Raw genomic sequence first — 26,099 nt, 5'->3', positions numbered from 1 at the left:
TCTTTCTCATTCGGATTTTTTTTTTTTTTTTTGGCTGCATTGGGTCTTCATTGCTGCGCATGGGCTGTCTCTAGTTGCAGCGACCGGGGGCTACTCTTCATTGCGGTGTGAGGGCTTCTCATTGCGGTGGCTTCTCTTGTTGCAGAGCACAGGCTCTAGGAGCACGGGCTTCAGTAGTTGTGGTGTGTGGCCTTCAGTAGTCGTGGTGCATGGGCTCTAGAACGTAGGCCCAGTAGTTGTGGCGCATGAGCTTAGCTGCTCTGCTTAGCTGATCTTCCTGCACCAGGGCTTGCACCCGTGTCTCCTGCATTGGTAGGCATATTATTAACCACTGCACCACCATGGAAGTCCCTCTCATTCGGATTTAGATCAAGATAAATAATTCCATAGGTGTTCTTTTGCCAAAATGGCAGAGTAGAGAGACCCTGAGCTCACCTTCTCTCACAGGCACACCAAAATTTCAACTACTTACAGAACTACTATTGATGAAAAAGACTGGAACCTACCAGAAAAGTTCTTCAACAAGTAAAGATGTACAGAAGGAACCACAACAAGATGGGTAGGAGGGACAGAGTCATAGTATATCAAGACCCATATCCCTGGGTGGGTGACCCCCAAACAGGAAAATAATTACAATTGCAGAGGTTCTCCACAAGGAAAGAGGGTTCTGAGCCCTACATCAGGTTCTGCGGCCCAAGAGTCCTGCACTGGGAAGAAAAGCCCTCAGAACATTTGGGTTTGAAGGCCAGCAGGTCTTACTTCCAGAAGACCCAGAGGGTTGTGGGAAATAGACTCCACTCTTTTTTTTTTTTGTAAAACATTCTTTTATTAAAAGAACAAGTGCTGTTTACGAACTGCCCTTCGCATAAATAACATCTGTTATACAAAGATACAAGATCCCAGTTATGCACAATTCCAGGCTTGGAGGTGGCAGGGGATAGACTCCACTCTTAAAGGGCACACACAAAATCTAACATGCTCTGGGACCCCTCACCTCACCAGCAGAAAGGCTGCTTTAAGACCCCCTTGAGCCCACAGCTGCCCTTGGCCACAGCCCTGCCCACCAGAGGGCCAAGGACCTGCCCCCACACACCTGCGCACATGTACTAGAGCTGGAACCCCATAGCCCCACAGCCAGAGACCCCCAGGACCCAGCTGCTGCCATCAGTGGACAGGCACCAGCCCCAGAATTCCCTGGACCTAGGCCCCACCCATCAGCAAGCCTGCTCGAGCCTCAGGACCAGCCTCACCCACCAGCAGTGGACAACTGCAGCCCCTGGCCTGACTTGGCAAGACCCAGCCTACCCACCAGCAGGTCAACAAGGTTCAGGACACCTTGGACCCCTCAGCCAGCTGTGTCAGGAACCAGCCCCACTCACCAGTGGTCCGACACCAGCTCTGGGACCCCTGGGCCCTGCAGTCAGACTCCAGGACCCAGCTCTTCCTGCCAGTGAGTCAACACTAACCCTAGCTTCACAGAACAATGGGTAGCCACCAGCCACAGGATCTCCTGGACCCCAGCTTCACCCCAGGGTTCTGCAGCCAGCCACCTCATGACCCAGCCCCACCAACCAGTGGTGGGCAGCCTCCAAAAAAGGCAGGACCCGGAAACCAACTGGACTAGAAGCCAGTCATGCCTTACAGACCACCCACAGTAGCAGCCCACCACAACAGAAGGACCCATGAAGCCCACATAGAGGTTGAGCATAGACCTCTGGTGACCAGAGGGAAGTGTACTGCTGGGAGCATTGAATGTCTCCTACAAAAGGCCACTTCTCCAAGTTCGGGAAGCATAACCAACCTACCAGATATATAGAAATAAAAACAGCAAGTTAGGCAAAATGAAGTGGCAGAAGAATGGAGGAACATGTCAAAACCCCAGAGGAAGAACTAAGTGAAGTGGAGATAGGCAGTCTACCCTAGAAAGAGCTCAAGGTAATGATTGTAAAGATGATCAAAGAACTCAGGAGAAAAATGGATGAACAGAGCAGGAAGTTAGAAGTTTTGAAAAAGGTTAGAAAATAAAAATAAATCAACCAAACAGAGGTGAAGAATACAATAACTGAAATGAAAGATACATGAGAAGGAATCAACAGTAGACTATATAATACAGAGGAATGGATCAGCAAGCTGGAAGACAGAGTAGTGGAAATCACTGAAACTGAACAGAAAAAAGAATGAAAAGAAATGAGGACAATTTAAGAGAGCTCTGGACAACATCAAAAATACTAACATTACATTATAGGGGTCCAGAAGGAGAAGAGAGAGGAAGGGGCAGATAACATACATGAAGACATAAGAGCTGAAAACTTCCCTAACCTGGAAAAGGAAACAGACATCCAAGTCCAGGAAGTATAAAGAGTCCCAAACAAGATCAACACAAAGAGGACCAGACCAAGACACAATGTAATTAAAATGGCAAATATTAAAGATGTAGAGACAATAAAAAAGCAGCAAGAGAAAAGCAACAAGTTACATACAAGGAAACTTAAATAAGGCTATCAGCTGACATTTCAGCAGAAACTGTAGGACAGAAGGCACTATATATTTACATAAAGTGAGGAAAGGAAAAAACCCTACAACCAAGAATACTGTCTACTCGGCAAGGCTCTCACTCAGATTTGATGGAGAGATCAAAAGTTTTACAGACAAGCAAAAGCTAAAAGTGTTCAGCACCACCAAACTAGCTTCACAAGAAATGTCCAAGGGACTTCTCTAAGCAAAAAAGAAAAGGCTGCTACTAGAAACATGAAAATTACAAAAGGAAGAAGCTCACTGGTAAAGGCAAATACACAGTAAAGGTAGTTTATCAACCATGCACAAAGTTAGTAGGAAGGCTAAAAGACAGAAGTAGTAAAATCATCTATATTCACAATAAGCAGTTAAGGGATACACAAAACAAATAGATGTAAAATATGATGTCAAAAACAGCAATCATGAGGGGAGGAGAGTAAAAAATACAGCATTGTTAGAATGCAATTAGAATTAAGAAATCAGCAACTTAAAATAATTATTCATATATTTATATTGTTATATACAAACGTCATGGTAACCCCAAACCAAAAATCTGTAATAGCACACACAAAAAAGAGAAAGGAATCCAAGCAACACTAAAGATAGGAATCAAATCACAAGAGAAGAGAACCAAAGAAGAAAGGAACAGAAAAGAACTACAAAACAACCCTAAAACAATTAAGAAAATGGCAATAAGTAGATACATATCAATAATTACTTTAAGTGTAAATTGACTAAATGCTCCAATCAAAAGACACAGAGTGGCTGAAGGGATACAAAAAAAAAAAAAAAAAAAAGACCTGTATATACGCTGTCTACAAGATATTCACTTCAGATCTAAAGACACACACAGATTGAAAGTGAGAGGATGAAAAAGGGTGTTCCATGCAAACGGAAATCAAAAGAAAGCCAGGGTAGCAATACTTACATTAGACAAAATAGACTTTAAAACAAAGACTGTTACAAGAGACAAATAAGGACATTACATAATGATCAAGGGATCAATCCAAGAAGATATAACAATTGTAAATATATATGCATCCAACATAAATCACTTAAACACATAAAGCAAATATTAATAGAAATAAAGGGAGAAATTGACATTAACCCAGTAATAGTAGGGAATTTTAACACCCCATTTACATCAATGGACAGATCTTCCAGGCAGAAAATCAATAAGGAAACACTGGCCTTAAATGACACATTAGATGAGATAGACTTAATATATATAGAATACTGCATCCAAAAGCAGCAGAGTACACATTCATTTCAAGTGCAAATGGAACATTCTTCAGGATAGATCACATGCTAGGCCACAAAATAAGTCTTTCCAAATTTCAATTTAAGAAAATTGAAAACATATCAAGCATCTTTTCTAACCACAATACAATAAGACTAGAAATCAACTACATGGAAAAAAACTGCAAAAAACAAAAACATGTGGAGACTAAACAGTATGTTACTAAACAACCAATGGATCACTAAAGAACTCAAGGAAGAAATCAAAATATACCTGGAGACAAGTGAAAACAAAAAGGCAAGAATCCAAACGCTATGGGGTGCAGCAAAACAGCTGTAAGAGGTAAGTTTGTAGCAATACAAGTTTACCTCAGGAAACAAGAAAAATCTCAAATAAACAACCTAACCTTAGACCTAAAGGGAACATACCTCAACATAATAAGGGCCATATATGATCAGCCCACAGATAATATCATGCTCAACAGTGAAAAGCTGAAAGCATTTCCTCTAAGATCAGGAACAAGAGACAGATGGCCACTCTCGCCACTTTTATTCAACATAGTATTGGAAGTCTTAGCTACAGCAATCAGAAAAGAAAAAGAAATAAAAGGAATCCAAATTGGAAAGGAAGAAGTAAAACTGTCACTGTTTACAGATGACATGATACTATACATAGACAATCCTAAAGATGTCACCAGAAAACTACTAGAGCTCATCAATGAATTTGATAAACTTGCTGGATATAAAATTAATACTGTTGTATTTCTATACACTAACAACAACTATCAGAAAGAGAAATTAAGGAAACAATCCCATTTACAATTGCATCAAAAAGAATAAATTACCTAGGAAGAAACCTACCTAAGGAGGTAAAAGATGTGTACTTGGAAAATTATAAGACACTGTTAAAAGAAATTAAAGATCACACAATCAAATAGACAGATATATTGTGTTCATAGATTGGAAAATTAATATTGTTAAAATGATCATACTACCCAAGGCAAGGCAATCTACAGATTTAATGCAATCCCTATCAAGTTACCAATGGCATTTTTCACAGTACTAAAACAAATAATTCTGAAATGTGTGTGGAAATACAAAAGACCCCGAAGAGACAAAATAGTCTTACAAAAGAAGAACACAGCTGGACATATTACTCTCCCTAATTTCAAACTACAATACAAAGCTACAGTAATCAAAACAGTATGGTACAGGCAAAAGAACAGACACATAGATCAATGGAACAGAATAGACAGCCCAGAAGTAAACCTACATATTTATGGTCAGTTAATCTATGATAAAGGATGGAAGACTATACAATGGAGAAAAGACAGTCTCTTCAAAATGTAGTGCTGGAAAAACTGGAAAGCTACATGTCAAAGAGTGAAATTAGAACATTTTCTCATATACAAAAATAAGCTCAAAATGGATTAAAGACTTAAATGTAAGACCAGAAACTATAAAACTCCTCGAGGAAAATATAGGTGAACCACTCTTTGACATTAACTGTAGCAATATTTTTTTGGCTCTGTCTCCTGGCAAAGGAAATAAAAGCAAAAATAAACAAATGAGACCTAATTTAACTTAAATGTTTTTGCACAGCAAAGAAAACCATCAACAAAATTAAACAACAACCTACTGAATGGGAGCAAATATTTGTAAATGATATCACTGATAGGAGTAAATATCTAAAATATATATATGTGATACAATTCAATATCAAAAACAAACTGCCCAATTAAAAAATGGGCAGAAGGCCTCAATAGACATTTTTCCAAAGAGGACATACCAATGGCCAACAGGCATATGAAAAGATGCTCACCATTGCTAATCATCAGAGAAATGCAAATCGAAATCACAATGAGATATCACCTCACACCTGTCAGAATGCCTATCATCAAAAAGAACACAAATAACAAATGATGGCAAGGATGTGGAGAAAAAGGAACCCTTGTGCACCATTGGTAGGAATGTAAATTGGTGCCGTCACTATGGAAAACATTATGGAGGTTCCTCAAAAAACTAAAAAATAGAACTACTATGTGATCCATCAATTCCACTCCTGGGTATATATCCTAAGAAAATGAAAACACTAATTCAAAAAGATACATGTACCCCAGTGTTCAGAACAGCATTATTTACAATAGCCAAGATATGGACACAACCTAAGTGTCCTTTAACAGATAAATGGATAAAGAAGATGCAGTATAAATATATATATATATATATATATGAATACTACTCAGCCATAAAAAGAATGAAATTTTGCAATGACATGGATGGACCTGGAGGGTGTTATGCTTAGTGAAATAAAGCAGACAGAGAAAGACAAATACTGTATGATATCACTTATATGCAGAATCTAAAAAATAAAACAAACTAGTGAATATAACAAAAAAGAAACAGACTCACAAATACAGAGAATAAATCAGTGGTTATCAGTGGGGAGAGAGGGAGGGGGTGGCAAGATAGGGGCAGGGGATTCAAAGGTACAAACTATTAGATATAAAATAAATAAGCTGCAATGATATATTATACAGCACAGGGAATATAGCCAATATTTTATAATAACTATAAATGGAGTATAAACTATAAAATATTTGAATCGCTATATTGTATAACTGAAACTAATATAATATTGTAAATGAACTATGTCTCAATTTCTTTAAATGATAAACACTACTATAGGGAAAAACTGTATTACTTATACCCATGCCTGCTTTGCTATACTGCCTCACTTACATAGAAAAGAGCAAAATTGGAAGTATTTTGGTTGTTCGTGTGTTGCAGGAGGACGAAACAGTCCAGAGTCTATCTTCCCCTTTTCCCCAGTGCAGAATTCCAAGACTGGAGAATCTGAGAAGTAATCTGTGTTATACTAAACAGAGGCTTTAGAGACCAGGATTCAAACGCGACATCCATAACTTTCTGAGTGACCCAAACAAGCCACTTAATTTCTCTCAGTCTAATTTTACTCACATGTAAAATCAATATAAAAATATTTTCCTCACTGGGTTGTCAAAAGGATCAGATAAAATAATGTAGGTAGTTTTAGTACATGGTTTCTTTTATAAAGTATCTCACAAAAGTATTATTTTACTTACTGACAGGAAATAGATAGTATTTTGAAGAACAGTCTTAAAATTAAGAAAATTTAATAAACACTAGTATAATTTTGAAGGAATTTTAGGAGGTCATGAACATTCCACCAAAGCAGGAATACCCCTCTACATCTGTTTAAATTTTCCATTGATTTTATTTTATTAATTTATCCACTCATTTATTCATTTAATAAATATTTATTGAACAACCACTATATTTGATCCAACTGCATCAATGTTGGGTAGCCATTAATTGTTCCTAAGTTCTTTTGTATATTGAGAACAATTTCCCTATTACCTTAACGCCCTAAAACAACACAAAAATCTTATCCACTTCTATTGAACAAAACTCCAAACATCTAACGTGTATGAGGTCAAACTTCCCTAGGTCTTGAATCACTATTCACATTAAATGTCCAAGTCTCTTTACTAGTCTAGCCACTTTTGATAAATACTAATTTCACAACAGACCCCTTAAAATATGGTAACCCAATTAGAACACAATACTTTAAGATGTAACCAGACCAAGGCAAAGGTCTAATCATTTTATGCTATCTTTCATTTAAGTCTTAATAATAAATTTATTTAACAATACTCATAATAATATTAACCTCTTTTGAACATTGCTTTGAGATTACTGCTATTAAATTTATGCCATTTACAGCACTCTATCCTCAATTAATGCTGCTGTAAAAAAGAAGTTACCTATGGAAATATGATGGGGGTTAGGCATGGGATTTTCTCTTAAAGAATATTAGACAAGACTCAGATACAGGCCCACTGAAAATCTGTGATTCATTGTTTGTCCACCTTTAGCAATATTCCAACTCCTACCAAGAGTTTTAGAAATACTGCTTTATTTCACTTAGATAATAGGACTTTTATTTGAAAGCACTAGTATTTTTTAAAGTAAAATCTAAAAAGTAGGTTATTAATGTATTATTTCTTAATATGTAGTAATATTAAAGTCACCGGGTTGAAGATTCATTTTTCAGTATAGCTCATCCATTCTATTGCCCACACTTTAATTCTCCTTCTAGCACCTAACCCACCACAAAGAATTTTCCAATGACAGAGGTTGTTTCCACCCTTTCTCAGCTTCATCACATTCTTGAATCCAAAAGAAGACATAAAGTTAAGAATGACATAGAAACATAAGTTAGATAATAATATAAATATTGACTATTTAGAAAATAATGACTATGAGAATTCTAAAAATTTAAATTTATGGGATGCATAAAGCTAGTTCTACAAACACATTCATGGCTAAAAGTGCTTTTATTAATTAATAAAAAAATGTTGAAAATAAAGTAGTCAACTTAGAAAATTAGGAGGTATCAGAAAACAGAAAAAAGAAAAAATATAAGAAAAACAAAGAAGAGAGAGATAACAAAGGTAAAAGCAAGATTAAGTAGTTGGCATGCTGAAAAACAGCAGAACTGACAAGTAAACCTAAAAGCTGGATCCTTACTGGGGAGTAAGGGGGGAATGATAAATAGAAAAACCACTAGCAAGTAAAAATTGAGGAACAAAAGGGAGAGAACACAAATATGCAAAATTTAAATAGAATATATAACAGCAAATAAATGGAAAACTTAAAATAGCGATATTGTATTTTAAAACAATACTAATGTTTTTGAAAATCTCAGTGAAATATACAATTTTCTAGGAAATTTTTTTCCTGGCAAAACTGACTTAAAGAGAAAAAGAAACTTTAAAAAAAAAATTATCTCCATAGAAAACTCTAAGCCTAGATGTTTTATGAATATATTCTTTCAGAATTTTAAGAAATAAGTGATTCCCACTTATTTTTTTCACCTGATGAACTCAAATGTTTATTTTTATTGATTATACTAAGATGAAATCATTGTCCTCTTTTTTTATTTAAGTATAGTTGATTTACATTGTTTGATTAATTTCTGATATACAGCAAAGTGATTCAGTTATCTGGCAACAAACACATATCTGTCAATAATTACCTTAAATGTCAATGGACCAAATGCTCCAATCAAAAGACAGAGTGGCAGATCGGATTAAAAAAAAAACAACCAAGAGCCTACAATATGTTGCCTTCAAGAGACCCACTTCAGGCAAAGGACACAAAAAGAATATAAAAAAAGATTCCCACTTATTAATAAGATGTTGTCTATTCAATAGTTTTACATAGCCTTCCTCCACAAAAAAGGAGGAAAAGCTTTCCAATTCCATGAACTCTGGCACTAAAATTTAACAAAGATAGTACAAATAAAGAAAAACGCAAACTAATCTCATTTACAAATACAGATGCAAAAATAACTGTAAGGTAAGCAAATAAAATTATGCAGTACATTAAAACAAGACTACACCATGACTAATTAGGGTTTATTTCATCAGTAAATTTGAAAAACAAAAACCAATAAGACATGCCATAAACTAAAATGCAATTTCTCATAGAAACTCCTAATAAAGTGGACTAGCATGATTTTTAATGATAAAAATCATTAAATCAACAGTCAGTATAATACTTATGGTAAAATATTAAAGACAATTCCATAAATTAAAAACTAAATAAAAATACCTGCTATCACCTGTATTATTTAATATTATTCTTGATATTCTAGGCAGTGTATTAAAAGAAGGGGTGAAAAAAGGGAACAAATAACTGCTAAAAAAGAGGAGAAAACATATCAGCTGAAATATGACTAGAGCTAATAAGTCTGACAAAAAGGGAAGTTATAAAATGAATCAGCAAAATTTACTAACACCCCCAAATATAGTAACAAAAATATAGTAGTATGAAAAATATCTCATTCATAAGAGCAAGTAAAAATATTAAATATTATAAAGGAAACATCAAAGGAAAGGTGCAGAATCTGTATATAAAAAACAAAACATTGTTGAGGGACATAAAAGAATTGAGTAAGTTATTTGGAATGGAAAGATTCAATGCTAAAAAGATTTGTTATCCCATAGTTTTATAATCTTTTTAAAAAAATCACTTTGCAATTTTAATTAACAACATATAAATCTAAGATAAACTTTAGAGAAGTATACAAACACCTTAAAGAATAATTATGAATGAGGTCTTGCAATACTTTTCAAAGATACTATAAAGCTACAGTGATTAATATAGCCTAGCACTGTAAAAGTCTAGGTAGAAAGATAAATGGAATAGAGCCAAAAACTGAGAAATGGCTCCAAATATGTAATCAGTATGTAATAAAAGATGTTATTTCAAGTCAGATGGGATAAGATGGGTTACTTAATAAATGATACAGAGATATTTGGTTAACTTGAGAAAAAAATTAAGTTATATCTCTAGTTGAAATTATACTCAAAATATATTCAAGATGAATCAAAGACTTAAGTGTATAAAAATACAGTCAAAGAACTGGAAGAAAATATAGTAGAATATTATATAATTTTAGACTGGGAGAAGCCTTTCTAAACAAACCCCAAACAGAAAAAAAAAAAGAGCATTACAAAAGGGAGGCAAAGATTTAACAACAAAACCATAAAGTAAAGAAAATGACAAAATATACATATATGACAAATAAAGGCTAATACCATTAAAATATACATTAAGAGCCTTAAAAACCATAAAAACTAGACAAATCCTTTAAAGGAAAAATGGGCAAACGACATAAACAGACAATTCACAAAGGAAGAGACATTTAATACAAATAAATTCATGTAAAACTCTTCATTCTCAATAAAAATCCAAAGAATTCAAATTAAGTCAGCAATAATATGTTATATTCCCTTATCAAACTGGCAAGAAATGTTTAAAATAATAATACTTGCTACTGAGGGCAAGGGAATACTCGCAGATACTGCTGGTGAGAGCACAGAACACTATACCTGAAGGGCAATGTGAGTCAAAAGGCTTTTTTAAAAAGAACACCTTCTTTGACCCAGTAATTTCACTTTTTAGAAATATATCGTAAGAAAATAACCACTAATTGACACGGAAAAGTATTAAAAAGTTACCCATGTTCAAGGTTTTCTTTATAATGACAAACAATAAAAACAACTTAAATATTAAATAAAAGACTCAGTTAAATTATAAGAACCTCACTTTATGCAATATTTTCTGCAAATAAGAATAATAGTTTAGAAGATGACCTAATCAGGGAAATTCACAATATGTCATTAAGTGGGAAAAATAGATTACAAATGAATAGTAAAAGGATGATTCCAATTTTAAGGGAAAAAATTTTTATGCATAAATTAAAATGGAAAGGATATATACTATAATACAGGTAGAATGAAAAGGCAATTATATTTTCCTTTGGGTGTGTTTATATACTTTTTACAATAAATGTATATGAATTTTGTAATGAGGGAAAAATAATGAGATATATAAATACACACGCTTGAGATATACTGAACCCTGATAACCCACTGTAGTATGTTTTTCTTTTCTTTTCTTTTAATTTCTTTTTTGGCCGCACTGCACGGCATGCAGCATCTTAGTTCCCCGACCAGGGATTGCACCAGTGCCCCCTGCAGTGGAAATGTGGAGCCCTAACCACTGGACCGCCAGGGAATTCCCCTAGTATGTTTTTCTTGGAGATAGTATTTAGATCACCCTAAAATTTCAGAATAATTATAACTAATTTTGGTGGCTAATAACTGATCTGATCTCACCTACAACAAAAATGTATGTTGAGTTTCAGCAGTGGCTGAATCAAACTATTTGAACACTACTTTAACTAATTTTTTTTCAATTTTTTATATTATTGGTATACTTTGTGTATAATGTTTATGGTGACAAGATATTAAGATGTAAAAAGAGATACTTACACAGAGTAAATCAAAATGTAAAATTTAGTAAGATTCTTATCTTCTATTCCCATAAAACTGAGGGTAGCACACAAATGAAAGTTTACACTTCACATACAGAATCCAGAAAAGAAAAAGTTAAAGAATTTGAAAAGCCTAATTTTGCATGTTTCACTTTTGAGATTTATATATTTTGATTATATAAAACTAGTACAGTTTTTGCATTTTTAGAATCAAAAATAAAGATAGAAAGTGGGAGGGGGAAAGATAACCCAAAGCATAAAAACTCGATGCTGAATCATAACATAATAAAATGTTAGCTTCCACATTACTGAGAGAAAGCAAGACCCCCATCATTCACGCTGGCAAAAGCTTGCCTTTGCATAAACCATTTCTGTTCTCACTGTCATAAAACCAATGACTTTGGAAAGGGAAGAAAACACAGAATGACGTGCAAAGTAGCACACACCATGTTATTGCAGCTGGATAAAGAATATGTCACTAATGACTTTCTTTCTACCCGTCAGTTTTAAGTTGAGTTTCTTTTTTTTTTTCCAAAATAGCAAATGGCCTTTATGAGTACAAAACAGAAGCAGTGAAATTCAAAATAATATCCAATTTCCACTTGATTTTGATACTGCATTAGTTAATAGAATGAGTTATTAATTATTTCTTGGAAAAGATATGACTCCCTTTTCTCTTCATTTGAGTTGAACATAACATGCCTGAACACTAAGCAGTTTTCTGTAATAAATTCAAAATAAAATTTTCATCAGATAGTTATCATGAAATGTTCATCTTAAATGAGGAATTATCCATGGGAATATTCACCTGAAGTCATTTGATAAATTCAGAAAACTAATGTAATTAAGTTCCCAAGTTGTCAGGTCAAGTCAGAGTGATGACTGTCTGTAAGGGACAACTGAAAAAATTAATTAATGACAATGGATTCTATTCATGATACCAAAAGCTAGTGATACAGCACTTCATCTCCACAAAGGAATCAACAAGAGAGAATTGGGCAAAAAGTATAGCTTCTTAACTGATAGGGCAGCTTAATTCTGTAATGGATTGGGACTGTCGACTTCTTAACATGTTTCAAAATAATAACGTCAATCACTTATCTTTAAAAATAAGGATGCTCATTCTCATCCGGGTTGGAGATCATGAAATGTTAAGTCCGGTGAAATCTGATTGAGATTAATCAACCTACAATCCTATGGGCAGTTAATAACAACCACAACTTTCCCTCATGAGGACTTTCTTAAGTGCCAGGCAGTTTTAAAAGCTTTACATATACTAATTCTCTTAATGAGCCTATGAAGTAGGTATTTTTATTATCCTCAGTTTAGATACAAGGAATTCAAAACATAGAAAGCTTCAGTGACTTGCTCAAAATCACTCATCTAGTAAGTGACAGAGCCAGGATTTGAACAGGTAAACAGGCCTCAGAATCCAGCCATAAACCATAAACAGCACATTCTATAAAATCCTTTTTGACAGTTACTACAGCTGACCCTTTTTGATCAGAAGAAATTCAAATCAGTGATTTGGATTCATCAATTAAGCTATTATTATGATTTCAAAAGGAAGGATTAAAATTATCTTTAACTTAATTTGTTCATCTTTGACATAACCTTTTTTCTTTTTCATACTTTTTGTTCAGTAAACTAATGAAGTAGTTTATCCTATAAGTTATATGTTTATAGACTAAAAAAGAAGGGGCAAAACTTTCATTCTATAAACATCACAAAAGAATAAAGTTCAGGAACACACTATACATTTACCCTCTCAGATATAAACAAATATTAGAGGCAAGAATTTAATGTTAGGGCACAGAAATAAGCAAATGTGTTGTGGAACAAAATAATATTTCTACATTGATATGTTTGATATTCTGTATATTGTACCTTTAATTTCTCCGAGAAGTTCACTGGTATTTAATCTTTCCATTTTTTCCTTCCAATCTTTCGAAAGTAGTTTTTCCATGCAGGAGGAATCTATTAAAATAAAAAAGTAAGTATTAAAACTATTACACATGTATTTGATAAGTATTAAAATATTACAAATACAGAAGGCTGTGGAGTTTATGGAGAAATTCTGTTATTCAAAAATAACTGATTAAAGCTATTTTTTGTTGTTGCTGTTTTAACCCTAGGATACAGACAATTATATTCCGTTATCTACTACAAAATACCATAACTAAATTTTTTTTGGCTGGAAGATTATTTAAACTATTCCCACGAAAAAAAAAGATAATGCTCAATAATCTTATCTTGGTATTATAACTACAGTTAATTAATATTCAGCCAGCATTTATCACTTCTTAGACCAATTGGACAGAACAAGGGGCTTTTTCATACAAGCTTAAGTTTAGATATTATTCCTTTCAAACCAGGTGATGTTTTTTAAGTCCAAGCAAAATTCATGTGCTATTCAAGGAAGAATGATAAATCTTCAAAGGAGAAGAGACCAATCGACCTGTAACTACTTAGTCCTTAAAAAAGAAATAAACATATGGCAACTTTTGTAAAATACCCATTTAGAGTAAAATGCAAAGAAAATAAAGTCATGATGTCCTCTGTCCCCCAGTAATGAAAACAGTTAAAACTTTTCTCTTATATAAAAAGAGACGCATGATCTTTTCAAGAAAATCCTTATTTAAACGCTGCTTGACCTATTGCATTTCTAAATAGCATTTCTAAATAGCATACTAGATTACACTTGTTTCTATTAAGATTCATAAAGTTTACAGAAGTTTAAATTTTAGAATGTTCTAATAATTAGCAAATTTTTATCAATGAATTATTTTTTTCTCTCTGTTCAGATGGATTTGCAACCGGAGCTACTGCTTACATCTATTTACGTGTATCTTTTAAGCCTCAAATCTTAACAAACAGGCCATGTTTCCAAAAGGGAAAGCAGATTTAAATACTCAATCCTCAGTGCAAAGAATACTCCCATTAAACTTTAACATTCCAAGCGTCAAAATTCTGATAACTCCTTTTTAAAATTATATTTAAAATAATTACTTCAATTCCAAATGCCTTTTCTCTCCCATATCAGTACCTATCTCTTTAGCATTTTCCCTTTCATTTTTTCTCCAACTTCTAAATCCTCCTTGAATTTTTCAGAATGACAGTAAGGTCAAGATGGATCTGAAGGGTTTTAGAAACTAGATAAGCTTTAAAAAGAAGACAGTGAGCCCCGGGTAAGAGATGAGAGGACCACTGCATGGTTAGAAAGTATTGGTGAAAACAATTAACGTTTGTTCGTGACATGATCAATCAATCAAGGAATGGATAGAATCCAGATCAGTATGTTGGGAAATCGCTGATGAAGAACAACCATACTAGCTCTCTATCACAGAAGCTAAAGTTCTTTCTAAATAGAAGTCAGCTTGATTCTATTAAGTGAAAGCTCCCTGCTCCTTCTCTTACTTCTTCCCTTCTTTCCTTGCCTCCTTCTTTCCTTCCAGTCTTTCCTATTAATTATTTTCGTAGGCTTCAACAAGTGACCTACCACTGTGATTAAAAACTGGATTCTGAGTGACCTGCTAATAGGGCCTATATGCATATGCGTATGTTCAGTTTGTATTTAATTTTCAAAATGTTCTCTTGTTACTTTTATTTTAAATTCAGAAACAAGGTGTATACTTCGTTCCACACATATTTTGTTTTTATGCTAAAGTCATAGAAAAGATAATACTAATTTGAGAGTTAAGGAGCAAAATCTTCAAAGCCATGCCTATCAGAGATTACTTTTTCTCAAATCAGGTCTAAATTTCTGGATATAACATTAGACCATGTATAAGAATAATCAACAAAATGTCTTCAACTTCCTACCTTACTCAGTTTTGTTACTTTTTTTTAACCTTTTCATACATGTTATAACATTGTACTAAACTGATAATCACTGATATGAACGCTAAAGCATAACTTGTTTGGTTAAAATTTGAGTTGAGTGCACATATTATAATGGTCAAGACAAAAATCCCAATTGACTAGTAATGATCCAAAATTCACAGCAAGTTCATAAACTAGGATTAGATACACACTAAATGTAAAACAGGCTAAAATATGTCTCTCATTTCTATTAATAGACCTGAAATCTTTCAGAGCTCCAGAAAAAGAATGCTGAAACTTCATGGGAGAAAAACAGAACTATATGGACAACAAGAATATACACTTCAAACATTTATCAAATAAGTTTGAAGACACAGCTTTACATAAAAGCTAATCATTAATAAAATGGTTAATAAATTCAAAACATTTCACATTCCTATTAGAAAATTAATTCTCACCATAATGCTGAGTTAATCTAGCTATATGAGTTCCCATTTCAGTAGAAGACACTGAGGGGAAAAACATAAAGCAGGCTTTGCAAGTCTATATTTATAGCCCATGAAAATATTTAGTAACAATCACTGATTGCCTTTATCTACAGGACAATAAAGGTCACTACATACAACTTTATCAGCATTTAATCTCAATTCTGGGAGATTCCAGGAATATTCAAAACTGTGAGAAGGTCTCTTGAAAAACTGAGCTTTTTCACCTAATTATCTGTCTGCCAGACCTCTAAGGGCATACATACCACAATTAGTACTAAACACAACCCACACTGTAATGTAAAACAAGTAAGGTGAGGGAAAAAGACCAGAAGATGCAGTACCACAAGATGTACTAAAATGCTACATATGCAGAGGATACTACTGCCTCTACCAAGACGTTTCTGACTTGAAATGAGGAAATATATGCTAAAGTTAAAAGTGAAATTTTATATTTTCAAATTTCCCACTCAAAACAATATCCAGGTAAGGGTAAAAATTAACGGTATTCATCCTCCTGTGCCACATACGTCAACTACATTAACAGGACGCTAGCTTTACAGAGGCAATTCATCATATCAGACTTTGCCCCCTTTCTGATCATGCACAAATGCAAAAATCAAAGAGGTCAAGATAAGTAAAGAAGTCCAGTTTGCCTTATGTCCACGCAAAGAGTAAGCCCATGTTTCAATTCAGTACTTATGCAGGATTCCAAATGGAAAAAAAAAGAACTAAACATCACCCGGATATTCTTGGATAACTCTACACAGATAAATATGCCACAGTCCTCAAAACAATGAAAAGATATACAGTATATTTTATTATCTGAGTTTGACTACTCAAATTTTAGTATTTTGACTGAGTTGTTTTCAGCTAAACAGGAAGAAACTACATACCTTTTGGAAATTATAGTATCACAATATTATAGTATGTGTCACGGTAATATGTACATATTAAAAATGAATGTAAGCCATAACACTTCAGTATAAAGTGGAAAATGCCAAAATTTATTCCTCTTACTTTGAAATAATTAGTGTCCATAAACCAATACATATTCAATGAAATATGAGAGTTTATATTTATCTTGTCTAATTTTTGTAAATAGTGTGATAAAAACAGGACTGAAAAATCGAGTTGCACTTCAATTCTTGCTTATTTTTAATCAAGGATGTAAAGGGTTCTGATATGTTATAAATTAATTCTCAGTTGCATAGCTTTTGTTTTTCCTTTTCCTTTGCAAATTTAAGTTTTTCTATTTCAATAACCTTTTTCTAAGGATAAAAGGAAAGATATCATAATGGATTGCAAAGCAATGTTTCTGCTTCCTAAATACCTAGGTTTCCTAAATACCTAGGTTTCAGGCCAGGTAAGTCAGGAATGCTTTATCGTGCTAATAATTAATTTTACAGTACAAGGGAAATTTGAAGTGAGAGTATGTGAGATATTTATTTCCTAATCTATATGATGATATGTTAGGAACAATTGAAAATTATTCCTAGTTAAACAAAGCTGCAGCAGTGTTAACTACTATTCTGAGCAAAATAAAGGGTCAAAGAGAGTAAATAAAGAAATCATCATTAAAATTAAATCATGGGGGAATGGGAAAGGATAATGGGAAAAATTTTTTATCGTACTTTAAAACAATTTACCTGTGAGTAAACACTTATCATTATTCCCTTTACCTCAAAGTGATAAAGTTAGAAATGCTGAAACATTAGAAACATGACATAGAAAATAACTTTAAAATACCTTGGTGAGAAACAACAATGACTGCTCCCCCTGTATACAGATCCTACTGCTTTATTAACTTTTTTAAGAAAATATTAAAGCAATCCCTTTTATTTTTACCACAGGAATCATAAATTTCAGAAGCAATAAATTTTTTATGTATCCAAACAATGATAACTTATTAAAAGTATCCTTGACCTTGGTTTACAACTAATTCTGACAATATATATTTATATCCCTGCTGATCATCAATCTCACATTTTTCATTAGGAAACAGAGATGCACATGCCAGTTACTGTACATTTTTCCACAGTGACGAGTGCTCCACAATACAGTAGGATAAAATTGGAGCTTGGAGAGCTTGAAGAGCACTCTTAAATTTTAATTAAAACCCTCCAAGCTCACTAAAAATAATTAGACACAAAAATGTGCCAGTTTTATTTTGAAGTCACTATAACGTACAAAGCACACTCCCTGACGACTGCTCATGCTCTCATTCTCTCTCTCTCTCCCTCTCTCCAATGAAACAACTGATTTTCCAAATACGAACAAGGCGGTATAAATAGAGGCTGTTTTCAATCCTGCTCTTCATGCTGGGAAGCTGACAGAAAAGACAGTAGAGTGGGTTTTTCAGACCGCACCAAATGAACCTAGAATAACTTGCCTAACCAAGAGTTCGAATCACTGACAAACTCTAGATAAAATTCAGTCTTCAAGGAACACCACGGGTTATATCACTGATCTTTTTTGATCCAAAAGCCAAACCTTTAACCTCTTAAATGTTTTTGCTTTCTTAAAATATCTCATACAATGCTATATTCCATCCTATTTTTAGCTAAGCAGCAAGAGAAAGCATGCCTTTCCCATACAGCAGGGCAATGATATAAACATCAACACAGATGCACTGCCAGGAAGAGCTGGACTTCTCAAGCACTTGATCATTAAGGAATGCACCAACTGTTTTGGATAATCTCGTGCCAGCTCCCCTTTTGCTCCACACTCCCCTCTGGGAGTGGCCAAACTTGTCCTGATCTTAATTTTTCATTTTACTCCTCCATAGCCTCCCCCCATCCCCAAAAAGATGAGAAATGGCATTTATGCCTAGCAATGAAAAAGCAGGCTCACTTCCCCAAACAGACCAAAACTTTCAAACAATTAACCCTCCCCTCTTCTTTCAGATAAATTACTAAGTATAAAATGCAATCTGATTCCTTTGTTTATTCAATATGAACAATTTGTAAATGACTCAAGGATAAAATTCAGAAAATGTTGTGCTAAATTAGAACCATTATAAACATGCTAATGACTCAATGCTTCAGTAAAACACGCATGATCGGTGTGAAGAAATAGATTTAGTTCCTGTGAAATTCTGTTGTGCTGCTTTAAAACGATTTGGTCATTAAATCAGATATATTCCTTCCAGGAAAAATGTTAATTCCACAACCACTTTACTAGATAATATACTGTGAGTGTCTGTGTGTGTGTGTCAATGGGAGCTATTGAAAATGTCATTAGAACTGTTAGATGCAAGATTCTGACATGTTCATGAGGGAGAGAAAACCCCACATTTGAAAGCTGCAGGAAATACACATATAGACATCATCACACTGGGTGCAATATTCTCTCTTTGCACTGTTTTGATCTACCAAAGTCTGATAATTTTTTATAGGGACCCCTTAAAATTGGCACTTAACATACATTCATGGAAGTCACATTGTTCTATATGTGCAGGTAAGAGGTATCTCTTTCATCTGCTTTCCAAAGCTGCTTAACACCTATAACAATATCAGAAGGATCATTCAAAACCAAATTCCTCTCCCATATCTATCAAAGTACAACTGCTACCTACCAATGCCAATATAGAAAAAGAGGGAAATATCCAGCAGGTAAATCAGAGGCTCACAGCCTCCTGCTGTAGCTGAGACTTCAGTGATCACTAAGACCAAAACCCCATTTCAGAAATGAGGAAACAGAGTCAAGATAAGGAAGTCACTTGCCTTGCCCGAGGCCAAACAGTTGGCGACAGAGCCCTGACTCGAGTTCAGTGCTGGTTTTACTGAAATGACTATTTAAAGCATTATTTGAACATCAGTTTTAGTCTCTATGATGCAGCATTCAACAATAGAAAATGAATAATTACATCTATTATTAATTGCTTCAGATATGAAGTGAAGCACTCTAGTTCTTTAGAGAAGGGTGCTAAAAATTCGAGGTACTGCAGTGAAAGTAAATAGCGTTCAACAGCCAATTCTCCCATACATACTCCATTACACTAGTCTTCCTGTTCCTCCATATTTCATTTTCTATAACGCCTTATCTTTTTTGAACTAAGAGCTTTCTTTTCCTGAAGTCATCCACTGAGGAATAGCTAAGATGCTGCTTAAAAATACTCTTGAACTCGAAAAGTAATTCCTTCCAAATTATATTTTATTTCATGTACAAGAAGTAAGTATGCAGCCTGACACTATTTTCTGCTGCTCCATTGCCAAAGGCTAAGGTATTCAAACCATATGACGTGGGACACTGCTCTTTGGGTTCTACAAATGGTTGACTTCATTTTTACTCTTTCAAATATATATTTAACTGCTTTTTAAAAACTTTATAGAACTGTGGAAACAATAATTTTTGTGTGCCCACTGTGTCCTATAGTCCTTCTTTTGATTTCTTTGGGGAAATACTGCTGAATGCCACTATTGTCCTGATGGAGTTGTCAATCACAGGGCTTTGCTGTCTGCTTCCTACTTGACCCAGTCAGAATTCTCTCCTGGAACTATCTGGAAAGGCTCTCTTATGCTCAAGTTGAAAGCTATAAGTATATGGGCCAGGGATCAATCGTCATGGACATTCTCCCTGGCACATGGAGAGAGTCTGTATGCAATAAGAATGAATGAAACCAAAAATACTAAGCAAAGTAGAGAGGAGCAGATAGGAAAAGATAGAGGGAAAAAACCTTTACATCATGTTAGCATACTTACATCCCCAAAGAGCTAAAGCCAAATTCTGCTCCTGGGATTCTTCATAATGTAAGCCAATATATTCCTGTTTTTGCTTACACTATTTGAGTTGGGTTTCTGCCAGTTGTAACTTACCAAAAAACCTAAACAACAAGAAAACTGTAACAAAAACTGTCATACACATTCAAACGTGTTATGTTCCAAAGTTTAACACACCGAAAATCACCAATGCATTAACTTGTACTACCAGAGTAAAACATTTATTATGCAAACCTTGAAATAAGCCTCTTGCTATATTGAAAGATATGCAACAATGTTAAGGTAAAATACTATAGGACTGATATTTACAATTATTTAGCTATCTGAATTAGGATTTTCTGAACATGAGGCAACCAAAAGAAAATACAGCAGAAATAAGGTAGAAGCTTAAGGTCATTAAAAACAATAACAACAACTCCCATCTAAGATCAACAAGCCCCGATTTCAGTTTCGTGTTCATCAAAACAGCTTCATTGTTCTGGTCAGTTGACTTCATGTTTAAAATTATAAAAAAAAATTAAAAAATAAGATTTGGGCTTCCCTGGTGGCGCAGTGGTTGAGAGTCCGCCTGCCGATGCAGCGGACACGGGTTCGTGCCCCGGTCCGGGAGGATCCCACATGCCGTGGAGCGGCTGGGCCCGTGAGCCATGGCCGCTGAGCCTGCGCGTCTGGAGCCTGTGCTCCGCAGCGGAGAGGCCAAACAGTGAAAGGCCCGCGTACCGCAAAAAAAAAAAAAAATAATAAGTTTTTACTGATAAAATATCCCTTCCTATATGTTTTATTTATGTATTGGCAATCCATAAGAGATCAATTTAAGATAAGGTTATACTCAAGTTGGTTTTAAGGGTCCTCCATAATCTGGCCCTAGTGATTCATTTCCTATTACTTTTGCTACCTGAAACTCTTCATTCTGTTCAAATGAATTCACCAAACATACCTCCCTCTTCTGTACATGTCTTGTGTTTTTTCACTTCCACACCTTTGATCATGACATCCTCCTGATACTAATGTCTCCCCACTTCTTAATGCTTATGAAAAACCTTCCTATTCTGTGCTGCCTACATTAAATACCACCTCCTCAATTATGCCTTGATTTACCACTTGAAGCATAAATTCTCATCCTCTGAAAAGCAAAGTAGCACTTGCTGAGCACGTATTATCTCTCAGGCACTGTATTTTTTACATTTTTTTCATGTATCAACTCATTAACTCAATTTCATAACTCTTCTACGTCTACCACTGCTATTACTTACCAATTTTACCACCATATGACTAGATATCTGGTCAAGTTCATACTATATTACCTAACTAAATATTAAGTTCCTTGATGGTCAGGGAATGTTTCCAATACCACTTTGTGTTCTTCCATATTACTTAAGCTCTGCACATAGTAAGTACTAAAACAAATTCTTTAATATACTAAAGAAGATCACTTTGTGTGTGTTAAGGAGTGACAGAACTACCTTTTTATTAACTATATTGATAAATAATTTAATATACATCATATAATAAATGCACCCATCTTAAATGTGTATTTGATCAATTTTGTCAAATTACACATTCATGTAGCTGCCACCACAAAGAAAATATAGAACATTTCCAAAAAGTTATTGTATGCTCCCTTTCAGTCATTTATCCATAATCCTAACCCAGGCAACCACCGATCTGACTTCTATTGCGATAGAATAATTTTGCCTACTCTTGAATTTTATAAAAATGAAAGTATACAGTATGTACTTTTTGGATATGAATCCTTCCAAATAGCATAAAATTTTCGAGATTCAATCATGTTGCAGCATGTATGAGTACGTTGGTCCTTTGTGTTAATGGGTAGACTTCCATTGTATAAATACACCACAAATTGTTTATCCATTCATCTGTTTTTGGACATGTGGGTTTCTCCCACTTTGGGGCTATTATGAAAATCCATTCATAAGTCTTTTTATAAATATACATCTCTTTTTTCCCTCTAAAAATGGAATTTCTTCAAAATGTGGGGTCGTTATAGGCCTGACTTTATAAGAAACTGCCAAAAAGTTTTCCGAAGGGGCTACATCATTTTACACTTCCACCAACAATGCATAAGAAGGTCTAGTTGCTTTATACCCTCATTAACACTTCTTAGCGTTACTACTTTAATCTTAGTCATTCTAGTGAGTGTATAGTGGTATCTCAGTGTGGTTTTAACTTACATTTCCTCAATGACTAAAGAATAAAATATACTTTCATGTGCTTATTGACTGTGCGTATATCTACTTTTGTGAAGTGTTGTTCAAATATTTTACCCATTTTTATATTTAATCATTTGTCTTCTTTTTAGCGAGTTTTAAGTTATTTATATTTATATATGCTTTATAAATTACATATTTATACAATTATATATTTATATTATATATATAATTTATTATATATTACATATACATAAGTTATTTATGAATGTAAACAGATACCTATCTTTTATATATTTATATGTATTGTGAATATTTTTACCAAGTCTGCAGTATGCCTCTTTATCTTCACAGTGTATCTTTTGAGGATCCATTGTTTCTTAATTTGATATTATCCAATTATCAAGGTTTTTTCTTTATGATTAGTGTTTTCATCTAAGAAATCTTTACCTACACCAAGATCACAAAGTATTCTATATTTTCCTCTAGAAGCTTTATATTTTAGTTTTATATTTAGATCTGTGATCCATTCTGTTATTTCGTGTGCATAGGTCTATTTCTGGATTCTCTGTTCTGTTTTACTGATCAATTCATTATCCTTATACCAATACCAAACTGTTTTGATTACTGAGCTTTATAGTAAGTCTTGCAATCACATAGAATTAGTCCTCCATGTTTGTTCTTCTATTTCAAATTTGCTTTGGCTATCCTTGGTCCTTTGCATTTCCATTTGAATTTTAGAATCAGCTTGCCCACCTCCCCCCAAAAAAACACCTTGGATTTTATTGGATTTGCCTTGAATCTACAGGTCACTTTCATCCTTTATTACTTTTAATATAAATATTGAAAGCTATGAATTTCCCTCAAAGTACTGTTTTAATTTCATCCCACATATTTTGTTAGGTTATGTTTTCATTATCATTCAGTTTAATATATTTTACAATTTTCCTTGTTCTTTTTCTTTGTTATATGGTTTAGTTATATGTATGTGGTTTAGTGGCCAAACATTTGGGATTTTTAAAATTTTCCTTTTGTTATCTATTTGTAATTTATTTCCATTGAGAACAAGGAATATACTTTATATAATTTCAGTCCTTTTATGTTTATTGAGACTTGTTTTATGGCCTAGCATATGCTTTATCTAGTGAGATTTGAATACACACTTGAAATGAATAATTATTCTGCAATTTTGAGTGTAGTACTCTAACAGTGTCAATTAGGTCAAACTGATGGATAATGTTGTTCAGGTCTTCTATAGTCTTACGGATTTTCTGTCTTTTTTTTTTTTCAAATTCTGAAAGAGAAGTATTGAAATCTCCAACAATAATTAGATGGGAGACTTGTCTTTTTTTTCTTTCAGTCTGTCAACTTTTGCTTCATGTATTTTGAGCCTCTGTTTTTAGATGCATATACATTTAGAAACGTTATGTCTTCTTGATGACCTAGCTCTTTAATCATTATGAAATATATTTTTGATCTCTGGTAATATTCCTTTTTCTGCAGTCTACTTTTATATTAACCACTTTAGCTTTCTTATCATTAGTGTTTGCATGGTGTATCTTCACCCATCCTTTTACTTCAAACCTATCTACATCTTTATATTTACTGTGTTTCTTGTAGTCAGTATATTAATTGATTCTTGTTTTTTAATCCAATTTGATAATCTCTACCTTTCAAAGTTAGAACAATTAGCCCATTTACATTTAATGTAATTATTGTTAATAGAGTTTAAATCTACCATTTTGCTATTTTTTTCTATATTTTTCATCTGTACTTTGTTCCTTTTATCCTATTTCCTTGTCTTTTAATTAATTTAACTTTTTAGAATTAATTTATCTCCTCTATTGGTTTATCAGTTATATCTCTTTATTTCATTATCTTATTGGTTGGTCAAGAATTTATAACATGTATCTTTAACTTACAACAGTCTATCATCAAGTAATATAGAGTATATCTATATGGCATTTTTAAGTTTCTTACATTGTATCTGAAATTATCTGTGCAGTTTACTAGTTTTTCTCTTCCAGGTGGTTGTTCTTTGCCAAGCTTCTTGTAGTCATACTCTATTCATGTATTGGGTTGGCCAAAAAGTTCATTCGGGTTTTCCATAAGAGCTTACGGAAAAACCCAAAAGAAATTTTGGCCAACCCAATAGTATTAGTATTCAGCAAAAACTCAAGAGGACTCCTGATAAGACTTGTGGAGTTCTTTCTCTGTACAGCTTTCTTCACTCTCAGCATCCCCCCTGCAAATAATAGCCACTACAGTTTCCCCAAACTCTGACCCCTGATTGTTCAGGTCAGTGAGGTTGCCTTATAGTACTTGGGTTGGTTCTCCTTGCATCAGGCTCTGCTAAATGCCACCAGGTAGAAAGCCAGGATAATTAGGGCTCAGTTTGTTTTTCTTCACTCACAGATTATAGTCTCCTGCTTCCTGATTTCTAACTTCTTAAAACAGTTGCCACATATAGCTGATCAAGATCTCTTGTTTATATTAGTAGATTGAGTCTACTACCACTTACACATTTATGGCAGAAGCAGAACTACAATATACTTTTCAAAATAATGTTATCACAGAAAATCATTCTCTACCAGTTCCTTTTTTAAAAGATAGTTTAGGGGTTTTTCCATTAATTTCATATTAATATTTTGGCATTTTATAGGGGCATGGGCAACTAATCTTCATAAAGGATTTTGAATGTCAGTTTTTTTTTAACATCTTTATTGTAGTATAATTGCTTTACAATGTTGTGTTAGTTTCTGCTGTATAACAAAGTGAATCAGCTCTAGGTATACATATGCCCCCATATCCACTCCCTCTTGCGCCTCCCTCCCACCCTCCCTTATCCCACCCCTCTAGGTAGTCAAAAAGCACTGAGCTGATCTCCCTGTGCTAAGCAGCTGCTTCCCACTAGCTATCTATTTTACATTTGGTAGTGTATATATGTAAATGCCACTCTCTCACATTGTCTCACCTTACCCTTCCCCCTCCCCGTGTCCTCAAGTCCATTCTCTACATCTGTGTCTTTGTTCCTGTCCTGCCCCTAGGTTCATCAAAAACAGTTATTTTTTAGGTTCCATATATATGTGTTAGCATACGGCATTTGTTCTACTCTTTCTGACTTACTTCACTCTGTATGACACATTCTAGGTCCATCCACCTCACTACAAATAACTCACTTTCGTTTCTTTCTATGGCTGAGTAATATTCCATTGTATATATGTGCCACACCTTCTTTATCCATTCATCTGTCGATGGACAC

General features: G+C 34.0%; 1 protein-coding gene across 1 annotated transcript in view; it reads right to left on the bottom strand.

Annotated features, from left to right (window-relative positions):
- Positions 1-26,099, bottom strand: part of SOX6 (SRY-box transcription factor 6) — a 397,267-nt gene that overhangs the window by 251,127 nt on the left and 120,041 nt on the right. The window contains exon 4 of the mRNA XM_060303470.1: positions 13,529-13,618. Within this exon, the coding sequence (XP_060159453.1) occupies positions 13,529-13,618 (90 nt within the window). The remainder of the gene's footprint in view (positions 1-13,528; positions 13,619-26,099) is intronic.

This window comes from Globicephala melas, chromosome 8 (assembly GCF_963455315.2).
Source record: "Globicephala melas chromosome 8, mGloMel1.2, whole genome shotgun sequence".
In the NCBI taxonomy this organism is placed as follows: Eukaryota; Metazoa; Chordata; class Mammalia; order Artiodactyla; family Delphinidae; genus Globicephala; species Globicephala melas.
This window is presented reverse-complemented; position numbering and strand designations above follow the sequence as displayed.